The sequence below is a fragment of the Ixodes scapularis genome, unplaced genomic scaffold (assembly GCF_016920785.2).
Source record: "Ixodes scapularis isolate PalLabHiFi unplaced genomic scaffold, ASM1692078v2 PGA_scaffold10__122_contigs__length_95168666, whole genome shotgun sequence".
Classification (NCBI taxonomy): domain Eukaryota; kingdom Metazoa; phylum Arthropoda; class Arachnida; order Ixodida; family Ixodidae; genus Ixodes; species Ixodes scapularis.
Window position 1 is genome coordinate 81,047,994 of NW_024609836.1, and position 24,636 is coordinate 81,072,629.

Genomic DNA, 24,636 nt, shown 5'->3' on the forward strand with positions numbered 1-24,636 from the left:
GGCCGAAGGCGTGCGAGCGCAGTGGAAAGCTTGTGACCGAAAGTGAGTGCGGCGGGTACTGTGGCCTGTCGAAGTGGAGACTGTAGTGTGCTGTTTAACCAGAAATCTTGCCAGCCCGTGCGAAGATGTCTCTGTCTGGTTTTTCGCCAACGCCCGCTTTGTTTTGGAAACCATCCTTTCCACTTGTTCATTTGTGGCAGGCTGGTAAGGGCCGGAGCACTCGTGATGTGTATCACCCCATTTTTTTCCGGGAAGTCTTCAACCTTTGATGAAACAGAGGATGGGCCATTTTCCATTACAATCCTTTCAGGGAGTCCAGATGTTGCGAAAAGTTTCCACAATTCCTTGATCAGTGTGATTGACTGTATGTTGTGCATGCAGCGTACTCCTAGCCACTTAGTGTACGCATTAACAACAACCGGTATCATGTTCCCTTCTACAGAAGCAGCGGAGTTCACCTGAATTGTGTGCCAAAGTGTCGTTGCCTTTTGATGCTGCCAACAGGTTACACGACTTTTGGCTAGTTTTTCAATGCCACCGCCTACGTCTGGCCACCAAAAGTAACTTTACGCCCATGCCTTCATGGCTACCACTCCTCTGCAACCCGCATGTGACAAGTCAAGTACTTCCTTCCTTGCCCTTGTGAGGATGATCACCCTGGATCCTTTGATAAGGCAACTTTCTTGCACTAAAGTTTTGTTCCAAGTTTGCAGTACAGTGAACACTTGCTTTGGCGGTTCAGTTGCCTTCGCAACTGTCAAGGCAAGTTCACTTGCCGTGACAGTTGCCTTGGCAGCTGTTTCCACTTGAAACAGCTGCTAGCCCTCGGTGCAACAGTGGATCACGTTGGGTCATTTCTGCTAGTTGACACGGCGACAGTTCTAACCTTGGCGTGGAAGCCAATGCGTGCGCGTCTGCCGGGGGGACGGGTTCGTCGAACTATGCCGGGCGTGGCAGCCTACCGAGTGCATCAGCGTTCCGATGGAGTCGTCCAGGCCTGTAGACCAGATTGTAGTCATAAGTGGCGAGCTTAAGACACCATTGCGTCATCCTGGGTGACAGGAGTTGGGGCGCCAGCTTCTTTTTTCCCAAGATGCCAAGAAGAAGTTTGTGATCCGTTACGACAGTTATTTGTCGGGCGGCGGTGTACTGGGGAACGAGGCTGATGTCGTAAACTGCTGCCAAGCCTTCCTTGTCGACCTGGAAGTAGTTTTCGTTCTGCGGATTGCAGCGTTTGCGATGCGGAAGCGATGGGGGGCCATTCTGCCATGTTAATTTTTCTAGGCTGGTACGGCGCCGATATTGTAGGGTGACGCGTCTACAGACAGCAGAGGAGGCTTGGTTTTATCGTAATGGGCAAGCACTGTTGATGTGCGAATCATGCTTTTAAGTGCATCAAAGGCAGTCTGGGGCTTCCTCTCCCACTTCCAGGGTGCAGTTTTTTCTGAAAGTTCGTACAGCTCACCAGCGACAGTCGCTCTATTTTCCGAGAAGTGGTCGTAAGATGCGAGAAGCCCAAGAAAAGCTTGAAGTCTTATCAGTTGGATAAGGTGCCTGAAAGATAGCTTGCACCTTTTCTTTGGCGGTGTGCACTTTGTTAGCGTCGATTCTGTGTCCCAGAAGCTCGACTGACTTAATGCCAACGTGGCACTTTTCTTCCTTGAGGCGTAGAACTGCCTTGCTTAGCCTCAATAAAACCTGGTCCAGACGTCCTGTGTGCTTCAGATCGCCTTTCCCCCCGACAACGACGTTGTCGGGGTAAACACTCGCACCCGGAGTTCCGGCCAGTGTGGTCTTCATGTGCTGTAAAACGGATGGTGTTGCAGAAATGCCAAACGGAAGCTGTTTTACTTTGAACAGTCTTCTGGTAGTGTTGACGGTGGGCAGAGGAGCAGTTCCTTCGTCTACCTTCATTTTTAGGTACAGCTGCTACAGATCAAAGGTCAAGAGGGCAGTTCGATTTCTCAAATTTGTGAACACTTCGGCCGATGTTGGCTAGTGGTATGACGCTTTCTTAGCTGCTGCGTCAACAGTGTTAATTGTTAACTCCTGTAATCCCGCACAAACATGAGATGTGCCTTCACTTTTATGTACGATCAAAAGTTGTGTGGCCCACTCGGCATGTTGCATTGGTTCACGATGCCCTGATGGTGCAAATGATCGAGTTCTTCTTCCATTGGTCCTTACAGAACTAAAGGCACGGAGCGATCTTTGCAAAATCTTGGGGGATAGCTCTATCTTCCAGTTCCAGGTGAACCAAGGGGCCTGTGTAACCATTGACGTCTTCTTTAAATATGTCTGGGTGGCGTGCAAGGATTTCCTGGATCTGTTACGTAGCCTGAACAGCCTGGTTGATTCCTTGTGCACGGATTCTCAGCGTTGAGAATCAGTCTCATTGTAAAAGGTTGCATCCAGTTCCTTTCATGACCACCTAGGGCGGTAAGTACCGTATTTACGCAAGTAATAGCCGCACTGTTTATGAAGAAAACCTCAGGGTTCGCTTTTCCGCGGAGCACGCGAATTGACAATCACCGCAGTCGACAGCATGATTCCAGCGGTTTACAGGACAGAGATAACGTCTTCGCGCGAAGATACCATCTGCGACAATTGCATTTGTATGGAGAATTGTATTCTCTGTCTAGTTATTCGCTATGTAATTTGTGCGCAACGCAATGATTGGTTGTATATGCGCTTTGCGTGAAAGCAGACGCAGGGGCCTTGTTCATAAATGGTGCGGCTATTACTCGAGTAAATGCGGTAATTTTTTTACTTGGAACTTGACGTAAGCTGGTGCAGAGCTTAGGTTATATAGCTCTTCTCTTGACCAGGTGCATAAGCTAAATGGTTCTGTTCATTCATAGTGGAGCAATAAAGTAGATCACATTCAGCCGCTGACTTGTTGAGTCATTCCTCGCACCAAGGGCTAACCAGCCCCCAAACATAACAAATGTGTTTTTTTTCTTTTTAGAATTTATTCTACATTTAATTTTATTCTAAGCTGGCGAGCACCCCCTCTAAATGATCTTGATTCCTAAAGATGATATTCTACAAATTCTAGGCTGCAAAACCTGACTTCACAAGAGTGATGAAGTCCTTATGTGGCCAGTACTCAAGCGACATGGCAGACGACATAAGCTTCAGTCACCTTACCATTGCTTCAACCCTCTTGAACCCGTGCGCAGCGCTGTTTCTCGCTGTTGGGTCTGATAGCTGTTCTCCTAAGGGCTGCACCTCTTTGCTCTTGGCTCCATTGAGAGTAATGTGGTGGCATCTTGTGTCTGTTTTGGGGAAACTTGAGCTTTTTTTCTTGGTGTCTATTGCCAGGAGGATCGAGGTGGAGCTGATGGAGTCGGCCAAAGTGAGCGGACCAACCCCTGGAGACTTCACTCTCGGAGAAATCTTGTCCGGTCAGTGTAGACTCTTTTTTTTCTTTTTGGGGGAAAGTGGGGGGGGGGGGGGGGGATTTTTAGTGTACAATTTTGTGTCAGCTGCCATGCACTCTTTAGAGTAAGAAACCCAAGTTTACGCTGTTAAGAAAAATGACATTGCGTAGCCATTGCCTTCCGCATGATGGTTTGCAGATTCAAGGCGGGTAGTGCCATCTCGTGGCCTGGAGAAGAAATGGCGGCGTACACACAGGGCCTCTTTTATTTCTCTAGCAGATGCAGCAAAAACTTTTCTGTATAAATGTTGACGTACAAAAAATCTATTTACTGCATGTTGTTTCTTGTGGAATCTTGTTTCCTGTTTTTTATGAAATTGCCAAATTGCATTCTGGCCCGTTATGGCGCTTGTTACGATAGAAAGGAGTCTGGAATTTGTTTTTATTTTATCCCCTTCATTTTGCCGGAATAAGCACCTGAGTGGCTTACCATGGCATTTCATAGTTCCATGCAAACTATACTTAGCTCTTAGAAACATTTTTGTTTTTTCTGTGTCATTTTTACTGAGATGAACTTATCCTTTAATATTAAAAAAAAACAAAAAAGTGCCATCTAATTGCACCTTTCTTCTGAATTACATCGCAGTCGGTTTTAAGAAACGGATTTGTGCGGTTCCTACAGAGGGCCGACGTGCCGTCCGGTCCAGCCTGTTTTTCCATTCAATTGTTGTGTCTTTATTTTCCATGCTTATACATCCCAGGAAAATCCCAAGGTACTGTGTGCAAAATTCAATTTGAACGGAAACTTGGCTTACGAAAAAATGGGCAAAAATGCTTACTATGAAATTGAATTTATTTTAAGAACCTCCTTTAGATGTAGGTAAATTCTGGGCTTGTTAAGGAATGCTTACTATTTCTTCTAACATGCTCTTTTTGGGACTTTTGGTAAAAGAGGGTTATGAGAAGGAATTGAGAGGGATTAGCTACATTACTTACTCTAAACGACTTATATTTAGCAAGGACATCATTTTTGCAAATATTTCAACTTGAAAATTATTGTGGACGATTGGTCTGTGAGTATACCACCCTGTGTTAACAAATACGGAGCATATCACTCGAAATCGCAAAATTTGTGCCCGTATACTATCTCTGAAACTTCAAAGTTTCCGAAATTCGCAAAATGTTGAGCCCACAAAAATAAAATCTGTTACAGTATATGGGTCTTTTTTTTTTCTCCATTTATTTCAAGATGCATTATTGTTTTTATGGGGCATATGCCATGGGGTCTGTTTGGCTAAAGCACTGAAGCTGAATGAAACAGGGTTAATACTAAAAGCATGTCAAAGTCTGTGCACTGGTGTGCATGCTTGGCATATTGTATTTAAAACATCAAATTGGAGCAGAGCATGTTGCGCATGAAATGTTTTCTTTTCTGCCATTTGCTCAATTGATCTGGGAGTTTGCATGAAATTTTTTTTTATGCATTGGGAATCAAATGTTGGCTGCACCCATCTCTCATCAAAACATTTTCAACATTATTTTGGTGGCAGAAGTTATTTTAACTTTTGCAGCATTTTATTTTATTCCTGTATTTTTTATCTTTTTTTCAGAGCCTATGAAAGAGAGTGTTCTGGAAGATGTTAAAGGTAAATCTAGAATGTTCCTCTTTGCTGAGCTATTTTTGTTTTATACATATACATCTGGTTCTTAGGCAGTGTGGTAAAGCAACCTCTGGTTTAATGGCTTCTACTCTCAGTCAATTTCAAAACAGGCATTTTTTTTTAACTCTTCACCAGGGATGTTGTTGAATTCATTTATGTGCATCTTCTTTACTGTGTGACTCACTCAAGTACATGTGAGGCTTTTCTTGGTGCCTCATTTGTCAAAACCTGCAACACTTCATAACTCTACCTGTCATTTCAGAGTTGCAGAACTTAAATGAGAATGATTCTATATATCAGCACCTGTAACAAATTTTCGACACCTGTAGAGTTCATCGCTTTGGTCATCTGCAGACTGCAACACAGCTAACACGAAAGAGCAATTGCTGCTTTCTTTGAGGTTTTTGTTCTGCACCAAGCCCATATTGGTGCGCCACGAGAAAAGACAACATGCAACACGGGTGTATCGCTGGTCTTGGTGGGCTCCGAATTCTTGGGGAATTTCTCTGTCAAACGATTTTTTGTCACAATTTGAGTGCCTGTGTTTCGTTGTTTTTTTTGTTTTTGTTTTTACTACTTTCGTAACCTACACCATGTTTTATTTTGGCACTATAGTGCGCACCTGCTTTGTGACTAAAATGGACCGGGGACATCAACTACAAGTCTGGGGTTTCGCTCGGAGCCACGGAGCTGAGAACGTTCCGGTACGCTACTGCCTTCCTGGTTTCTTACGTCATTTCGTGAAGCACTGAACCTTTCGTAATAATTTAGTACGGCCCACTCTGCGTAATCCAAAGTCGATGGGGACATTGAAACGCTTCGAAATAATCAAACTTTAAATTAAAACAAACTTGCTCAAACAGCTTTCCTTTTTTTCTTTCATTAGGAACTGACACAGAAAAACAGTTTCTAATTTTAAATCTCTAGGTAGACACATTCACGTCACAGTGAGCACGACATGCATCACGCTCCTACCTAGCTCGCGTTTACTTCCCCGGCTGACCAGATGCAGTCAAATTGTTGTTTGTGCTGCCTCGTTATAACTGTAGTGTGTAAGTGGCTCAGCGCTGTGGCATAATTTAAGTTGGTAACTCACGAGCCACGGACGATCGAGAAAGGCTGCGGCGCCTCGAGTCGTCGACGGGACGATGGCGGCAGGGTGCCTCTTCCGGTTGGCCAGCCTCCAGCACGCACTCGGTGCCTTCCGCCACGTCCGTGCGTGCACGCTCGAAGCCCACGAAATGTGGAAGTGTCGTCGAAGCTCGCTCTGGGGGCTGGAAAACTAAAAGATCTTCCTGCTGTTTTCACCCTGCTTGCGACTATATTGGGGAAAGCATGCAACTAAATCCATGGGGACGACTAGAACATGACTTATTCGTTTGTGTTTCCGACGGAGCGCTGGGCCGACCTAGTAATTGAACGCCGCTCGGCTAAGGCTCCTCTTCGGCCCGCAAAGCACCAATCGTGCGAAATTCGGCTGAACGTCGACGCGGCGCTTGTGTCCCGTCTGCACACTGCGCTCGATAAACGAGGGTGACGAAACAAATTTAGTCCACGGGTTTTGTGTCGGGTAAACACCGAGCTCTGTGGAAAACAACCCGGACCAAGCGCTCCCTGTAGCTTGACGTCCTCGCCAATAGCGGAAGCTACTAGTAAGCTGGAAAGCATACTAATGATCGTAGAATTTCTTAAACTTCAATGCATTTCAGTACATTCGCGAAATTTATATGTGCTAAGAACTTTGTCCGAACCTCGAAGGCTTCTGTTTCGTTTGAAGCCAGCAACTGTGGCACTTGTACCTTTTGATAGAGGGCTGCCATTGAAGCGAGCTACATGTAATGGACGACCGTTCTTGTTGCGTGTCCCTGCTGTCCAGGAGCCGCCCAAGCCTCCGCCGGATGTCCAGTACCCGCTAGAAGGGGACAAGATCCTCACCATTCCGGGATTCGTAAGGTCTGTGCTTTTGCCTCTCACGCACGACGCGGTTCACTCTGAAGGTCCTATTGTTACAACCGGGTGTTTTGCATTCGTTGATGGATCAAGAAACATTCTCTCAACTCCCATTGGTAGATATTTCTGTAATTCCTATTTATCCGTAAACCTCAGATTTCGTGAACATGGCCCCGGAACGATGACCCTAATTTTTTCTCGCAAGGACGAATGCTCGGTTGCCTTTTCGACTTGCCATTCTTCAATAGATCTGATGGCTCGAGGTTAATTTAAATGATGGGGACGCATGAAAACTGCAAAAAACAGTTCACTTCGGCTGTGCACATAGCCCTGCCAAGAGGCAAACACCATAAAGAAAATATGTAGGCAAAAATTAATATTAATAACAAAGTTTGTTTGCCATTCAATAGGTCCTTTAATTTAATTAAACGAATGCTCTAAAACATAGAATGATATTTTTGTGCCATAAAACTTTTACTGCAACAAGCTGGTCCAGTATACTGCCTAGGTAGTTTTGAAAGGGTCATAGTGTTTTGTGTCAAATTCAATAGCATCTTGATGGAGAATGTTAGTTTCTAAACTCTGTTCACACTTAAAGGGGCCCTGCAACGGCTTTTTGACTGGTTTTCAATATGCACCGAACTGAGCGCACTAAATCTAAGCGCACTTAGTGAAACATTTCTTTTTTCGAATTTCGCTTTATTTTAGAACTTATAGGCAAATTAAAATGACAAAAACAACCCAAAGATAAACTCCTTCATGATGTCCCTGGTCCGGGCTTAGGTGGCCGTGAACTAGAGGAGGGGTAGTGAGCTCCGAGCGCTCGTGGCTGCCGCACTCCGTGTCGACGGCTAGAGAGGGCACCACTAAAGCACGGGTTGGATAGGCTGGATGAAGCAGGCGGCCAGGGCTGCTCGCATTGCATTTGTTACGCGATTAAATACTAATTTGTCCTGACACTTCATTGGCCACAAACGACAGCAAACACGGGATAAAAATCAGTTCAGAACGGGAACCACTTCACGCTGCCAAATTGCCAAACGGCCAAACCACAAGCCAAACCTGCTTGCCGAAGGCCTTCGGAGTGCTCGGAACCGGTCGGATCCTCGAGCCCATACGACCGCAGTGCCACGGCGTACATCCGAGACCTTTCTATGCTCGCCGCTTCACAGCAATGTGTCACGCTTCGGCGCCTGATCCCTCTACCCCTTTCTAGTATGCGCTGCCTTTTTCACCACTTGGTGGCAGGTATGTCAACGGGTCATTTCTTGTTTCCATACTTTATAAACTGCATTTGTTTCTTTTCTGTTCTAAAATACTGAACAAAAACTACTTCCATAAATAATTGAAATGGTTCTTGCCACTTATATTTGGCATTTCGACTAAAAAGAAACTTTTAGCGGCTCTGACCAGTCGTAAAGCAGGAGCTGGCCATGACTGACAACGTCACGATGTCGTCACATGCCGCGCGCGTTCAGTGCCACAGGGCGCCCCCGTAGATAAAGGATGCTTCCACGTTGTCCGGTTAAAATATGACACGCTGATATTTAGTTACTCTCACTATGCCCGCCGGGTTGTCCGAACCACAAGAGATGTGGAAACTGCAAAAAAGGTAGACGCTTAAATAGCATTGCAGGGCCCTTTTAAGCTGTGACTGCAGCCAAAGTTACAAGGGCGAGCTAGTTCATGCTCCTGGCTTTGAGATGTGCATTTGTAGCACAAGTGCTCGTTCTGCTAAAGAAAGATTCAAAGCAGCAACCTCGGGCTCTCGTGCTTGTGGCATTGGCTGCAATCTCAGTTTAACGGTGAACGGAGTATAGGCACAATTTCTTCACAAAATGTTTTACCTTTCCGATTTCATGGTGCTAGGTAGTATAGTGTTGTTCTTGCAAGCCTTCTATTGATACCTTGTCTCATGGGTGATACACATACGATACATTTGCTACTCCAGTGGGATAGAGACGTTTTGAAGGAGATTATGTACTTGTACTCTGTGATCCTAAGCTGCTTTTCTTCGCTCTACTCTTGTTCAGAGAGTATGCAGCCGAGATACTTTTTGAGCTGGACGGAGACATGAAGTCCATTGCCACGCTTCTTCTGGATTCCATCCTGAAGGTGGGTGTTTGCTCTGTTTGCCATTTGCGTCGTTACAATCTCGGTTCGCATTTGCCAGGGTGCGACCTCTAAACATGTAGGCCGTGCTAGGGCACAATCTCAGTTTGGCTGTTGTGAGGTCCAATTGTATTCATAACCTCAGAGCCGTTATAATTGTTGGGACAGTTTTGTGGTGCAGTGCGATGGTGCTCTATTTCTTGGGCAACGTCATTCCTTTGGGCATATTGACCCCTTTCCGGTTCGAGCAAGATCCGAGCAAAGCCGAACATCTGCAAGCCAAGCACGCCCACCTTTTTTCCCGATTTATTACCGGTTATGTAATTTTGAAGTTTCATGGATTGCCATACTGCTCGAAGGCCAAGATTGTGAGTTTGTGAAGGTGTAAGTGAATGAGAGTGTGAATGAGAATGATCAAGAATGAGTGAGAGCATGAGTGAGTGAGAATGGGGGTGTGTGAGTAAGTGAGAGTGAGCACGAGTTAGTGGGGTTGTGAGGGAGTATGAGTGCGTGAGAATTTGGGTGAGTGAGTGTATAAGAGTTAGCTTGAGTAAGCGAGATTGTGAGTGAGTGAGAATGTGAATGAGTGAGATTGTGAGTTAGTGTGAATAATAGAGATTGTGACTGAGTGTGAATGTGAATAAGTGCGATTTTGAATGAGAGCAGGAGTGTGAGTGAGATTGTGAGTGCGAATGTGAATGAGAGAGTATGCGCATGTGTGCACGCATGCATGCTCTTGCTGTCGCCGACAGCCATGTCGGTGAGCCGCGTATAGGTTTGACGGCTGCCCCTCCACGCCAGGCTCCAATGGACGCGAGGAAGGCGCTGTCGCAGAACATTGTGGTCATGGGCGGTACGTCCATGATGCCCGGCTTCAAGCACCGGCTGGCGGTGGAGCTCAAGCAGCTGGTTAGGGACCCCACGTACGCCCGCAAGATGAACCTCAGTTCCTTCCTGTTCCACTCACCCCCCTGCAAGGAGAACTACACTGCCTGGCTCGGAGGTACGTCCCTCGCCTAGAAGCGTCTGCAGGGGGAACAAGAAAAGCACAAATTCGTCGGGTTGTTAAGTTTCGGTTTATTATCGGAGCGCATGTCGGCCCAAGCGGCACCGCGCCCCGTAGAGAGGTAGTGCAACCAGCCTCTGCTGCGTCGCGCGATGACAGGCGCAGCAGAGGTTGGTTGCACTATCTCTCCACAAGGCGCGGTGCCACTCGGGCCGACATGCGCTCCGATAATAAACCGAAACTTAACAACCTGGCGAATTTGTGTGGTTTTTCAGAAAGCCGTAAAATGCTTAGAGTGCCTTATATCATTCTGCAATTTGTTGATTTAGTGTTTTTCGATGATATTGAGCAATTTTCTAATTGAAACCATGCCCTTAAACACAATATTACAAAATTTAATTACGCACAAATAATTAACAATCTAATTATTCCGGACTTTAATAATTTTCCTAAATAGGCTCCTGGCCCAGGACCAAAACGACACAAGCCTTTTTTCGTTGTGATGAGTAGTTTTCGCTGGAGCGATTTGGCCTTAGTTCTCTGAAACACCCTGTATATATATATATAAACCGTAAAATCCCAATAGGGTAAGGTTATCCTTGAAAGGTAACCTGCCCCCTATTTTGGCTTGATTTTCTATTTTCTTTTGAACACAGAAAGATTGCCCATTCCTAGTATTTGTAGTGCTCAGATCAATGATTGATTACCTCGGCGTAAATGCATCTAGTTAGCTGTGGCAGGAGAAAAGCGAACATTGCTGACTGGGGAGTACAGTCATCTTTGCTTCTTTGGCCCTTGCCGTGATAACAAGTTTGACGGAGACACATAACCTAAAGGTAGCATTTTTTCAACTTCTTTTGATTTCACACCGAAAGTTGGCCCACTCCTCATTTTCACCTAGTTTTCTCTGTAGCATTTTTTCAACTTCTGTTGATTTCACACCGAATGTTGGCTCACTCCTCATTTTCACCCAGTTTTCTCTCAATTTTAATTTTTTTAAATTAAAATATTAAAGCAAACTAAATTTTAAAGTTTATTGAGAGATAAATAAAAAAAATTATCTCTGGATAATTTTTTTTTTAAATATATATTCAGAGTATTTATAGCTTTTTCTGTGTAATAAGGCAAAAATGCTAGTACAACATGAACAATTTGACATGAAAACTAGATCTGTACAAAGTACCGTGCGAACGAAACCTTGTCACTTTTAAACGTGCCATTGGCTTTGCAATTAAGCAGGGTGTCTGAACTTACTTCAAACATACTATAAATGGTCCCGTGAACAATTCCGAGAAAATGTAAACACATTGAAATCTATATTTAGATCCCGCCGCGCCTCGAAAATTAGAACCCGCAAACTATTCCAAAACTTCAGGTTTGACCTAGATCGCGAAATATTGAGCCCGCAAAAAATAAGTCGTTTACAGTATTTATCTTTAAAAAGCCATAAAAGGTGGGATGATGCAGCTTGGGCAGGCGAGTTGTACAGCCAGGGGGGACGTGATACAGAGGCTTAATCGTCACGAAAACTCGAATAATGAACTAAAAATTTGCAATTAACTCTGTAATAAGTCATACTCTGTAATAAGTTACTCTGTAATAAGTCAAACCATGTGTTAATAAACACATGGTTTGAATAAAAACTCAATGGACGTCACCCAGAACGAATAAACCGGTTAATTTTAGAAGGATTTGAAGCATGGGGTGAGGTGAGGGAAGGGGGGGGGGGGGGGGGGGGGGAATTTGAGTTTTCAGTTTCTTGTGCAACAGGTGCAATGCTGGCGGTCCGAAAATGTAAATAAAAAGATCATCAACCCCCCTCCCCCTCGTTTACCATGGGCTTTAAATTCTGTCTAAAATTGACTAAAATATGGGTGCACGTCAATTAAGGGAGGGGGTGTGGTGCTCTACGTAAAGGAACACCTAAATAGACATGTCATGTCAGAATTTTCTATAATTAACCCCCATTATGCGTCTCTCATGGTCAAGTGTGCAGATACCACAGTTGTTGCGTATAGCCCTCCTTTGGGTACAGTAGCCACGTTTTTAGAATTCCTGGGAAATATGCTGGAATGGTGCGCGCAAATTGGTGAATGTGCTATTATTTGTGGTGACTTTAATATAGATGCATTATCAACAGATCCAGCCAAACAAAGGCTTCTTGATGTTTTTCATTCTTTTGGTCATGAAAATGTAATTCATCTCCCGACCAGGGTGACGGAAATGTCTCAGACCTTGCTTGACCTGTGCTTTACGAACTATCAAGTGAACGAGCTAGAGGCGGGTGTTCTGCTATCGGATCTTAGTGACCATTTACCTATTTTTATTTTTTTACCACCTTGTTCAACACAATGTAAAGAACCCACAAGTCATGCACCCATTATATATAGGGTCATGATGAAAATATTATGTTGTTTCAAAGTTTAGTCGAGGAGGAAAACTGGGGCTTCGTTGTTCGGTTGGATGATCCCATTGCAGCATACGACCTTTTTTCAGGAAGTCTAGAAAGCCTTGGATTGATGCCGCACTTAGGAGAATAACAGAACGAGATAAGCTCTTCGCCCTTTTTATAAAAACAAAATGTCCGGATTATCTAGCTGAATTTAAAAAGAGCAGAAATAAACTAGGCACTGATATTAAACAGGCATGAAATGTGTATCATGAAAATAAGTTTGCAGATATTTTTAATACCCCCATAAAAGTGCGGAAAAATGTCAACGACCTACTTTCTAAAAACGAAAGAAAAAATATTTTTGAGCTTATAATTGAAGGCATGTCCTGTACAGTGGTTAAGCTTGCTGATAAATTTAATGCCCACTTTTTGATGTCCGGTGCTTCCCCAGGCAATGTCATTAGTAGTTGTTATTACGAATCTTGCATCTCACCGGGTATTGAGAGTTCCATATTTTTGTTTCCCACTACTGAAACCGAAGTATACAGACTAATACACAAGCTTAAAGGGGCCCTGCAATCATATTTAAGCGTCCACCTTTTTTGCTGTTTCCACGTCTCTTGGGGTTCGGGCAAGCCAGCAGGCATAGAGAGAGTAACCAAATATCAGTGCGTCATATTTTAACCGGACGACGCGGAAACCTCCTCCACCGACGAGGGCGACCCACGGTACCGAAAGCACGCAAAATCTGACGTCTTTGGTCCTGGGCTTACTACTGGTCAGAGCCACTAAAAGTTTCTTTTTAGTCGAAATGCCAAATATAAGTGGCACAAACCATTTTAATTATTTATGAAAGTAGTTTTTGTTCAGTATTTTTGATCAGAAAAGAAACGAAAGCAGTTCATAAAGTACGGAAACAAGAAATGACCCGTTGACATACCCGCCACCAAGCGGTGGAAAAGGCGGCGCATACTAGAAAGGAGTAGTGGGATCAGGCGCCCACACGGAAAGGTCCCGGATGTACGCGGCGGCGCTGCGGTCGTTTGGGCTGGAGCATCCGACCGGCTCCGAGCATTCCGAAGGCCTCCGGCGGGAAGCTTTGTCTTGCGTTTTGGTCGTTTCGCAGTGTGGCAGCGCAAAGTAGCTCCCATTCTGAACTGATTTTTACCCCGTGTTTGCTGTCGTTTCTGGCCAATGAAGTGTCATGCCGAATTAGCCTTTAATCGCGCAGCAAATGCAATGAGAGCCGCTCTGGCTGCCCGGTGCATACATCCTATCCCGAACACGCTTCAATAGCGCCCTCTCGCGCCGTCGACTCGGAGTGCGGCAGCCGTGAGCGCTCGATGAGCCCACTACTTCTCCTCTAGTTCACGGCCACTCTCAAGCAACCAAGGGCGTCATGAGGGAGGTTATTTTTTGCTTGTTTTTGTAATTTTAATTTGCCTATAACTTCTAAAATATAAGGAATTTCGAGGAAAGAAAAGTTTCACTAAGTTACTACGTTCAGTGTGCCCAGGTTCGGTTCAAAATAAAAATTAGTAAAAAGGTCATTGCAGGGCCCCTTTAAGGACAGGGATGGGCAAAATACATGCAAATATGTATCGAAATACAGATACAAAATACTTTGTCAAAAATGTATTTAATTACAAATCTGATTACATTTCCAAAAAAGTATTTAAATACAAGATACAAATACAACCAAATGTACATTCCTCAAAATTTGTGTCAGCGACTTCAGGGCACCTGCAACGGGTTTCTGGGTATCTCATTTTAATTTTGCATCGCATACTCGGGAGTTGGTCTGCGAGGCTCTAGTAACGTAATAGAAATATAATCACAAAAAAAATGTAATCTGCTTGGGCGTAATAGATGAAAAAAGTACAGAGCTTCAAGCAGCTTTTTTTGTCGATTACATTTTGGTATAGACCAACAAAGAACCGAGACGACCAAGACGCCCAGCACTAGCTAGAGAATTTAAAAAAAAAAAATAGGGACGACCCGCGCATTTAGAATGTTCCAGGCAAAAATATGGAGGGAAATCAGGCTGGAAAGCATCACAAGTTGTCACAGGCACTTATTTAGCCAGTCTGCCCGTGAACGTAGATTTCGTCACTATTCTTGCTCTGGACTAGCACCGTAATCACAAAGTCACTAAACGCTTGTGCTTGATTGAGAGACACTGCATTCTGTGCAGAACGTAGTTTTCTTCCTGCTATGGACAGTGACAATAAATTTGAGGGATGTATTTTCGCCCACAAAATTGTATTTATTTACAATTGTATTTGAAATACCCACATTTTAGTATTTAAATACACACGTCAAATACATTACCCAATTTGTAATTAAATACAAATGCAAATGCAAGTGTTTGAAATACTTGTATTTCAAATTTGAAAATTTGAAATACTTGTATTTAAAATACTGCCCATCCTTGCTTAAGAATAACAGTGCTTGTGGTGAAGATGGTATAAAATCCCAGCATATAAAATCAGTTTCTCACTTAATTAGTGGGCCAATCTCACATATATGTATGTAATCTACTCCTGAGTACCGGCATATTTCTTGATAAATTAAAGATAGCAAGAGTGTCGGCGATTCACAAAGGAGGTGATAAAAATGACCTAAATAACTACCAGAACAATCTCCGTTCTTCCCATTTTTTCCAAACTCATAGAAGGAGCTATTAATGCACGACCAATGAAATTTTTTAAACAAAATAGTGTTATCGTTGAGCAACAGTACGGCTTTCAAAAGCAAAAATCGTCTGAATTGGTAGTGCTAAACATCAAAATAAGATAATTGACAATTTCAAGCAGAAGTTATATACAGTACGAGTGTTTCTTGACCTCAGAGAAGCTTTGATTCAGTCAAGTATAATATTCTTTTTGGAAAATTGTCCAAATATGGAATAAGGGGAAATTCACTTAGTTTAATAAAAAGCTATTTATCAAATCGGTCACAATATACAGACATGAATCATGCGAGGTCAAATATGGGTCAAATAGAATATGGTGTCCCGCAAGGGTCCATTCTTGGCCCTTTTTTATTTTTAATCTACATAAATGACGTTATAAGAATACCTCAAATACCAGATATAATTTTATATGCTGATGACACAAACATATTTTTTTCTGGAACAAGCCTAGAAGTACTTGAGTACGAGACCAACGCATGGCTTGAACATTTATCATTGTGGCTTAAAGTAAACCAAATTCAATCAAACATGAAAAAAAAAAAAAAAAAAAAAACCAAGGTATATTATTTTTAGACCACGAAATAAATGTATTCAGCAGGAAATTCAAATTCGATTTCAAAGCAAAATCATTGAATGTGTTATATCACATAGGTTCTTAGGTGTTCTGTTTCATGAAACTATAAATTGGTCTTTCCATGTGCAGGGAGTAAGAACGGAAATCTCACGATCTATCGGGATTATCTATAGACTTAAAAATGTGCTGCCTCACTGGGTAAAAAACAACTATATTATACCTTAATTTATTCACGTCTTCACTACTGTCTCCTTGTATGGGGGACCACAGTAAAAACAAATATAGAAACCCTGCACATATTACAGAAAAAGACCCTGCGCTTGGTCGAAAATGCCCCGCACCGGAGTCACTCTGCTCCACTCTTTAGAAAGCACCGAATATTAACTATTCAAAATGTTATAAATAAGAAGTTATCTTTATTAATCTATAATCAAATCAAATGAGAACCAACTGTCTTTTTCAGTGCGTATCTTTGGAAAGATCATCCATACAATTTTCGGCACACAAGCTTCAGAAAGCAAAAAATATGCGCGAACTATGGCGTACAAAGATTAGATTATCAAATACCTGTACTTCTGAATGACCACCCTGATCTCATGACCATTATTCTGGAATAGAAAACATAAATGTTTATCTATTGTCCCTTGAAAAGTAACACTTTTTTCATTATTTTTTTTTTTTGTGCGCATGTGTTGTTTTTGTGCAGCATTTCTCTGCGGGCTTAAAGAAATATCTTTGTAAAGATGGCTGACTGGCTGCACCATGTTGTTGTGTGTGGCCACTTTGAATGCCGTGTTTGTGTAGGCATAAAATTGATGTGCGTCGTTGTTTGTCCAACGTGGGGGACAATCTGGTTTTAGTTCATTGTTTTTTTCTTTGTATACAGTGTTTTGTACTGCTTATGGGATTTTATGGTGGATCTTTCATGATCAAGTAGTTTTCGTCCCTGAGACTTTCATTTTGTCTGGCCGTGGAGAGGGGAGGGGGGGGGGGGGGAGGCTCTTGCCTTGTCAGGCATGCCGATGCCTTTTGTGGCGGCCCCCAGGCAACTGTATTCCTCGGCGGTTGTCCGAACTTGCTTATTGGTTTTGGATGAAGCTGAGCGCGTTTCTCATTAGAACCATGTGTTTAACTTCACTTATGAACAAGTTACATAGCAAATATTAGTTCACTATTTCATTTACTGTGATGATTAGGCCTCCGTATTATGTCCACCTCGCTGAATAACTCACCTGCACAGGCCGCATTAGTTAACCGCGTGTCTCCGTGCGTGGAAGCGTGTGTTGGTGCGTTCTATTGAACTGCGCCAGCAAGAAGACCAATTGGATGTCCTTGCATGGTCACTGTTAAAAACACTAACTTATTTCTTATTATTATTAGTGTTATTGAAACATGGCCCTGAGTCTTTACACTCAGTTCCATAGAATTTTTTATAGGCGGGTAAATACAATTTATTGGTTCCCAGTTTTTAGACTCGGGGCCATAGAATTTTCTATAGGCGGGTAAAAAACGTTTATTGGTTTCCAGTCTTTAGACACAGGGCCATAGATATTTCTATAGCTGACTGTAGCTGTATTTATAGATTTCTATGGCCGACCATACAAGGCTATAGGGGGTGATAGCCCGCCATAGAATTTTCCATAGACGACCATAGACCATTTTTGCATGGGATGTCTCAGACTGGTTTATTATGGGTTCTGCCTCTTCATGTGTGTGAGTTATTGGCGCATGTTATCATATTCGCAAATGAGTATTTTACCTAGGTTGACAAGGTCATGTGACACGTTCTAGCAGCGTGTCATGAATATTTGTGGAACATATTTTATATGTTTTGATTTCATATTGCGTTGTAAGATATAAACTCGAGACTAACTGATTTTCTTACTGCTACAATTCCATCAATAAATATTTGTAAAAAAGGCTAGTGTTGAGCATTTCTCCCTGGTTTCCAATTTCTGAGCATGAAGTAATTTGTAAGAAAATCAAATATCAACGCATATATAAAATGTTGTTTGCAAACATAAAAATTGTACGCAGAGGAGGTACTTTATTATCAGCTATTTGCACGAATTACAACTGACATTATAAAAAACTAGACTGCTAACAACCGTCGCTTTTCAAGCAGAAATCTAACCTGTACATTTGTGAAGGTATCCATATATAAGCTTTCGAAAACCATTTCATATTATTTAGCACCCCCTTTTACACCCTTCACCAAATGGAGGGTGTGACACGAAACAGCACCCCTTTCGGTAAAATGATGAGGGTGTATCACTAGATTTAAGGGTAATAAAAGGGTGTAGCCGAGGGTGTAAGTAGCTGCAACACCCCATTTACACCCTTAAAGGTGTAAACACTTTTACTGTGTAGCACTCCGTCTCTAGCCTTCGGAGTGTGGAGAGGCGCAGGTGTCACCTGGTACGTAAATGGGGATCACGTGGTTATGTTCACGATGGCCGGCAGTGGTCTGCGGTGGTTTGCGGGGTCCGGCATGATGGCGATGAATATCTGGTTCTACTAAGTTCTACAAAGTGCTTGTGCGTTCGACGAGGCGAGTATTACAACATACGGGGACGACATTCACTTATTACCGTGACGGGAAAACTCGACGTGGGAAGTATTATCAGTGCTTTCACGATATCGTTCATCTCACGGTGGTGAACCCGCTAAGCCTAACCGATGAAGAGACAGTTCCTAGAGCTCGCCACTGTTTTACCGGGTTTCGTGGACGCTTCAATGAACTTTCAGGTTTGGTAAATGCGCTTTCGAAGGTTTGTGTTGTAAAATAAAGGGAGAGCCGACTCTAATGCACGGTGATTTGTGTCACATGGCGATACGTGCTATGTCCTGTGGGTGATGTTAGCACGATATTCCGCCGTGAGAAAAATACGGTTTATTATCCATTGTATATTTGCCTGTTCTGCCGTTGGCATGACCGCTATCGCAGCGCGTTGACTGTCGAAAAGCGATCAATTGACAGCTACCTCCGAACACAAGTGTTTATTCCGTTCTGCAAAAAAACAATTCGCAATTGCTGCTTTTTTTTTCATTATATAACAACATGCTGACACGTAGAACAGTTTGTAGTCTGCCACAGCCGTTATTTCATCACGTGGCGAGCCTAAATTTTGTTCGATTGTCGCTGTTAAATCTTTTTTTATACGTTACCAATGTCAAGAAGTTTCACCCGTGACTGGTCCGAAAATGTCAGAGCGCTCTGAACCCGGCAGCTGTGATCGACTGAAAAGGAATCTCGAGTAGCTCTGGCGGCGAGGATGGGGCGCTCTGTTGAATCAAATGTCAGAGGAGAGGGGCGAATACCCGAATTCACCAAATGCCACGACTCTTCCCAACCTCCCGCTCTTGCCTGTGTCGTGTGCTGTTCTCGTGTTTCCGTGTCGGTATGCCTAGTTAACGTTCGTGCGCTCGACTGGGTGTGTGTGCGTGAATGCGATAATCCCGAAACTCGTAGCCGGTGGTGGTGGTGAGGAGGAAGAGGAGGAGGAGGGGAGGAGGAGGGGGAGGCATCAAATGCTGGAAGCTCGACGACGCGCCAAAGGTAGAGTTAATTAGAATTAAGTGTGACCTAATGCGCGTGCTATATATATGTAATATCGTGCTAGTCGTACGGTACCGGCAGCCGTTACCGATCGAAACAGCAAGCATCGTCGAGTGTATACGGAAAAGGCGGACCCAGTGAAACATCTGAACTATTTAGCCGGCCAGAAATTTTCAAGTGGGGTGTCTCAACTTGTAAATGATAGTAGCGGTACTCAGTGAAAAGCTGTCTGAATCCTGTATTGTTTTTGTGGGCTCTGCGAAGTGCGCTGCAATTTCGAACGCGTACATCGCGTAATTTAGGTGTCGTCCGCTCTCCTCGGTGTCAGTTTCTCGAGTCAGAGTGGAAGCCTATTATATGATAACACACACGGCCATCGGTCAGAAAGAGGTCGCTGTGGAATATCGAACCATCCCTGCAAATCTCCGACTAGCCTGCCAGGCGGCTTGTTTTGACGGAAGCGATACTATGATTATTTGTTTTGTTTTTCTGTCGGCATTTGTGTGACGTTTCAGAGAAACTAAAATGCTGGCTTGCACTCGTTATCCGCTATCATCGGCTTGTTTTTCGAAGCGCTAACCACTGCCCCGAATCGCTGTTTTGAAGCTTGACTGCACGACGAGGACGATCCACACTGAACGGTTGAATGATTGGTACCGAGCAGGAAGCGGAAATACAGTGTAGAGACGTTGCGATGGCCACGGAGACGAGCATGCGTAAAGTGAGGCAGTTCGTCGGGGGGCGCTGGACCGCCCTGGTCTACGCTGGACTGACACGGCCGTTGCGTCGTTCGGACGCTTCTCGGCGCAGCGTGACGTGGGGCTGTGGCCGACGAACGTCACTCTGCACCGGCGCGCTTTGCGTTCGACGACGTTAGAGAGTAAAATGCCCTTTAGGAATTATGACCCATGAAACTAAGCACGATATACATGCGAATTCGCAAAGGAATTTTATCGTAGTTACACATGGAATGCAGGTGATGAAAACGTTTTCTCTAATCCTTTTAATCCTTTCTGCGCGTCGCGACGCCTTTTCTTTTTTGCATGGAACTACGCCTTTCTCCGCGCTTAGAAGAGGGTGCAAAGTTGGGAAGTCGATGTCACGAAAACTTGGTCACGGAAGAAGAGTGACGTCTCTTTCCAGTATAAGTCAGGTGACATCGGGTAACGTGATATATACACCAATTCGCTTTACCCGCTGGATTTTGCGAGGAAATTTATGTCCCGTGAACTATACAAAAATTTAGTTTCCCCGCTTAATTTAGCGGGTCGCGTGACAACAGAATTTCCGCTATATTTAGCGGGGAACCCGAATCGGTGCATAAGTCACGTGACGCGAGTTCACGGCGCCCCGTATATCATCCCCCCTCCCCTTTTCCTTTCTTGTGTCACCCACACGAAGTTCTACGGAAATGAATGCATCACAGTACAACAATGCACCGACCAAATATTTTACGCGCGTTAATTTTTGCGTTTGAAACAGCAAGTCGCGGGCCGGGCGTCACTGGAAAAACCGCATTAAAGGAATAGACCTGTTGCAAAACGTGCAGCTTTCCACCGCTTATCGCCCAGGCAAAAACTGAAAACTGTCGTGTCACTGGGCTGTGGACGCATGCGCAGCATGTGATATTTCGCAGAAGAGGGCTATTGCGCATGCCCAGAACGCGTTCCGCAGCCCATTAGACAAAGATGGCAGCGCTCAAGAGGCGATTTTTTTTTAATGCTTTAAACGTGGTGCCGAAGGGAATTCTGGGAACTTGCTGTATAGAACCGTTTGTAGCAGACGTCGGAGGCGACGCAGGCCTCAAGGTCATTGAAGGTCTATTTTTGCTTTTGACTGTGAGGAGGGAAACCCTTCAAGTGTGCCCCATTCTGGTGTCACTCGCAGCGTCCATCTACGGAGCCACGGATGCGGTGCACAGCCAGTGCATCACGAGGGACCAGTTTCAGCAGAATGGCTGTCACATTCCGGACTGGTCGGACCAAGCATGGCACGCGGCGTCCGGGAAGTCTGTGTGACCAGAGCCTCTTGGTCACTGGACGCTGGGGTGTGGCCGAGGCCACCTAGGAGACAAGGCCTGCTCGTTACGTCATCGTTAATGAATCCCCGAGCTACGAACACGCTGAAGCTCGACCAGAGCGGCTGACGCGTGCTTCTTGGCATCGCCGCGTGAAAGCGTCGCCATCGTTATGAGACGCTGCAAGACGCGTTGGCGTAAGGGACTTGATGCTGGCGGCGACGCTGAAGCGAACTCTACAGCGCTGCGTGGAACCACTAGTGGGGACGTTTTGGGGAAAGGCCTTGCCTTCTAGGTGGTATCGGTGTGGTCCGCCTCTTGTCCGCTGGAACAGCAGGAAGACTGCCCGGCTCCTCAAGTCCTGCCAGACCTCGGGCTCTTCAACGGACACTGAGAGTTTTACGAGCCTTTTAATTTATTCCATTTTTATTTCTGCTGTGAAGAATGGAGGTGTTCTTTGTTTTCTCTCTGTTTTCTGCAGCTGTGTTGTGGGGTGAGTGCTGTGAAAGGGAATAAAATCGATTTTATTTGACCATGGCTCGACTCACAGTCGGAGTGGTTGTGGTATCCGCTACGATCGTATAACTGTTTTATTCAACAAATTTCTGTTGGACGGCGAAGGGGAGGGTGGTTGAGAAATCTTTCACAACCTCGTGTGTCTTCTTGCCGCCGGGGCCAGCTGTGAGCATTTCGCCGCATCTTTACGGCCATTAAAGCGTGTGGTGTAACCTCGAATCCTCGCAAAATAACCTGTTGCACGCAGTTGTTTCTTTGCCCCAACCTCTTTTGTACAATAAAGAAAAAACGAAGAATAAAATGAAGGAGCAGCCACCGACCTGGTTGTTACACTTTTCCGAAACACCCAGAAAAAAGAATAAGACAACCGGGAGGGGGGGGATTCAGACCAAAACAAGAGATAAAAGGTCGGCCCTGCGCATTTCCCTTTCCACCAGACAGTCGTCCTACCTGGTTGGCCCTGCTCTCTCGCTACTAGCGCTCTCGGCGACACGAGCTGAAAGTACGTTGCACGGCACTACATCGCAGGTCCACTGAGGCAAAGGGGCCCGTTTTCAAGTGGAAGCTCCAAAACGACAGCAACCCCCCCATAAAAAAAGGGCCGAATGCAAACGAAGTTCTCGCAAGTTTCGGGCAAGGGAAGTAGCTGCCGCGCGAGGGCGAGCGACGGGGAAGAGATAGGCTTTCCAACGAAGCAGGCGTGGGGGAGAGTTGAAACCAGTTCTCCGGCAGCGCCGCCCTCTCCACGCCGCGTCCGAAGGAATCTCCAGAGGAGGAATGACTAGTCAAGGACCGGCAAGCCAAGCTGGCAGTTGGATGCTCCGCCGAAGCCGCCCAACAAAACCGGACGAGGCTTAGGTAGAGTTAACCGCTTGTTCCCCCTACAACGCGGCGTGGAGTCGCCGTCCCACGTTCTCGCGCATCCTGGCCGTCCTGACACCGTAGTGGGACATCGACGTCTCTGTCCGCCATGAGGTCCCAGAGGGAGTTGACCATGCTGTCATCTGGCTGCCTGATGACACTGCTGCTTCTCCTGGCGGCTTGCCGAGTGGACGCGCTGCCCGCCGACGCGACGCTCTTGTCTTCTAGTGTGGGGGACGCAACGGGATCTCCTCCCGCGATGACCTGTGCTTGTGGTTCGGACGTGGGCGCCTGTCCCGCCGGCAGGACTGCCAAGACGAGCCGGTGTCCGCCGTGTGGTTTGATGTGCGCCAAGCAGACGGGAGAGTCGTGTTCGGCCGACGAGCCCTGTGCCAAGGATTTCGGGTTGTCGTGCGACGCCGCCAGCGGGACGTGCAGAGGTGAGTGATCCGGGAGCAGGAAGGAAGCTCCTGTTCAGGTCGTTGCTTTGGGGCTGTTTGTTTGTTGTTTGTTTGTTTTTCCGCTTGGGACGTAGCATCGTCGTGTTGGCGGATGGCGTCTATGGACGGGCTCGATCAGCTGTGACGGCTGTTCGGCCATCGTCAACTGACGATTCGTTCTGTGTTCGAGCAAAGGAGTATGAAAACAGCTGCTCGTGTTGGACGACGACCGTGTCTGCTTTGCGCGCTATGCGCTTTTGCGAGATGACGTTCGCGAATCCATGGAAGCAAGCACCTTACGTTATCTTCCAAGAACTAAAGCACCAGTCACACTGCCTTATACATCATGCGAAATACAAGGTGTTATCTCCAGACATGATGGCATTATCTAAAAACAACCTCATCCATGTTTAAAGTATGCTTGCTTCATAAATGCATGCTTTTCTTTTCTGCATGCATGCTTTTCTGCATGCATGCTTGCACAAATGCATGCATGCAGAAAATTTTTGTACGTCTTACGGCGCAGGCCCGTCATACAAAGAAGGAAGTCACCTCAGACAGTGTTTGCGGACTTTCTTTTGTATGCTGTATTAGCAGTGTGCGCTCGACTTTATGAATGTGAAAAATATTTTAGCTAGTATAGACCCTTTCTTCAAGGGCGCCGCCATCTTGAATGGTCGTCACTTCCAGTATGGGCTAAGACAATGTTTTGCCGCCGCCACGCCAGTAGAAGTAGGATAAAAGTGTAACCGTCACGCATTATCGTTTTGCCTCCCCCTTAATTTTTTTACTACTTACAGATTGAAACGTTTTAGTATTTTTTCGTCGCCCATACCGGATATGCAAATTAGGTGGCAGGGGACGAGGGTACACAGAAAACGTCTATAAGGAGTATTCACTGGGCGCCATATTTGTGGGTGCTGTTAAGAGCGCATGCTCAGAACGAGCCCTCATTAATAGGCTGCTAAGACCGGCAACCTTGAGGGTGCGGAATGCACGTTACAAAAGAACTGTGGAAGCTCGCCATCAGCACGCGCTCAGCAGTCGCGCACACAGCTATGGCCGCCAGTAAATGCTTCCTATAAGAGCATTCTTGCAAGGAAGGGTGGTTGCACAGCCGCACCTCTTTGCTCGCGAGGACTCGGGCAAGAGGTGCGTGCCCACGCTTTCAGCCTGACAGGCTGAGCTGCCGAAGCCACGTTGCTTCGTTAAATTTTGGCACGTAAACGAGAGCTTTCTGCTCCCAAATAAGGCCTTCGCTGTAAATGTATCTTACGAAGTTTTAAGGCAGTTACATGGTAGAGAGCTAGGCTAGTTGGTGGAAGTTAAACAGGTGTAACAACGAGGACTAAGAAAACAAACACTCAACACGGCGAGCGCTGACTCGCAACGTCACCCAAACTGCCTCGTCACAACGGGGCTTCTGCTATCAACGCATCACTCATCACTTGTTCCGCCATTCAGAGTAAAA

The 24,636-nt window shown here is 45.2% G+C and overlaps 2 protein-coding genes across 2 annotated transcripts in view; both read left to right on the forward strand.

Annotated features, from left to right (window-relative positions):
* Window positions 1-21,883, forward strand: part of LOC8038275 (actin-related protein 10) — a 32,531-nt gene extending 10,648 nt beyond the window's left edge. Inside the window, exons 7-13 of the mRNA XM_040206647.2 lie at window positions 3,325-3,407; window positions 4,993-5,028; window positions 5,659-5,747; window positions 6,920-6,996; window positions 9,027-9,108; window positions 9,907-10,108; window positions 21,219-21,883. Of these exons, the coding sequence (XP_040062581.1) occupies window positions 3,325-3,407; window positions 4,993-5,028; window positions 5,659-5,747; window positions 6,920-6,996; window positions 9,027-9,108; window positions 9,907-10,108; window positions 21,219-21,349 (700 nt within the window). The 3' untranslated portion in view covers window positions 21,350-21,883. The remainder of the gene's footprint in view (window positions 1-3,324; window positions 3,408-4,992; window positions 5,029-5,658; window positions 5,748-6,919; window positions 6,997-9,026; window positions 9,109-9,906; window positions 10,109-21,218) is intronic.
* Window positions 21,884-22,834: 951 nt separating this feature from the next.
* Window positions 22,835-24,636, forward strand: part of LOC8038279 — a 141,335-nt gene continuing 139,533 nt past the window's right edge. The window contains exon 1 of the mRNA XM_042288607.1: window positions 22,835-23,165. Coding sequence (XP_042144541.1) covers window positions 22,835-23,165 — 331 coding nt within the window. The remainder of the gene's footprint in view (window positions 23,166-24,636) is intronic.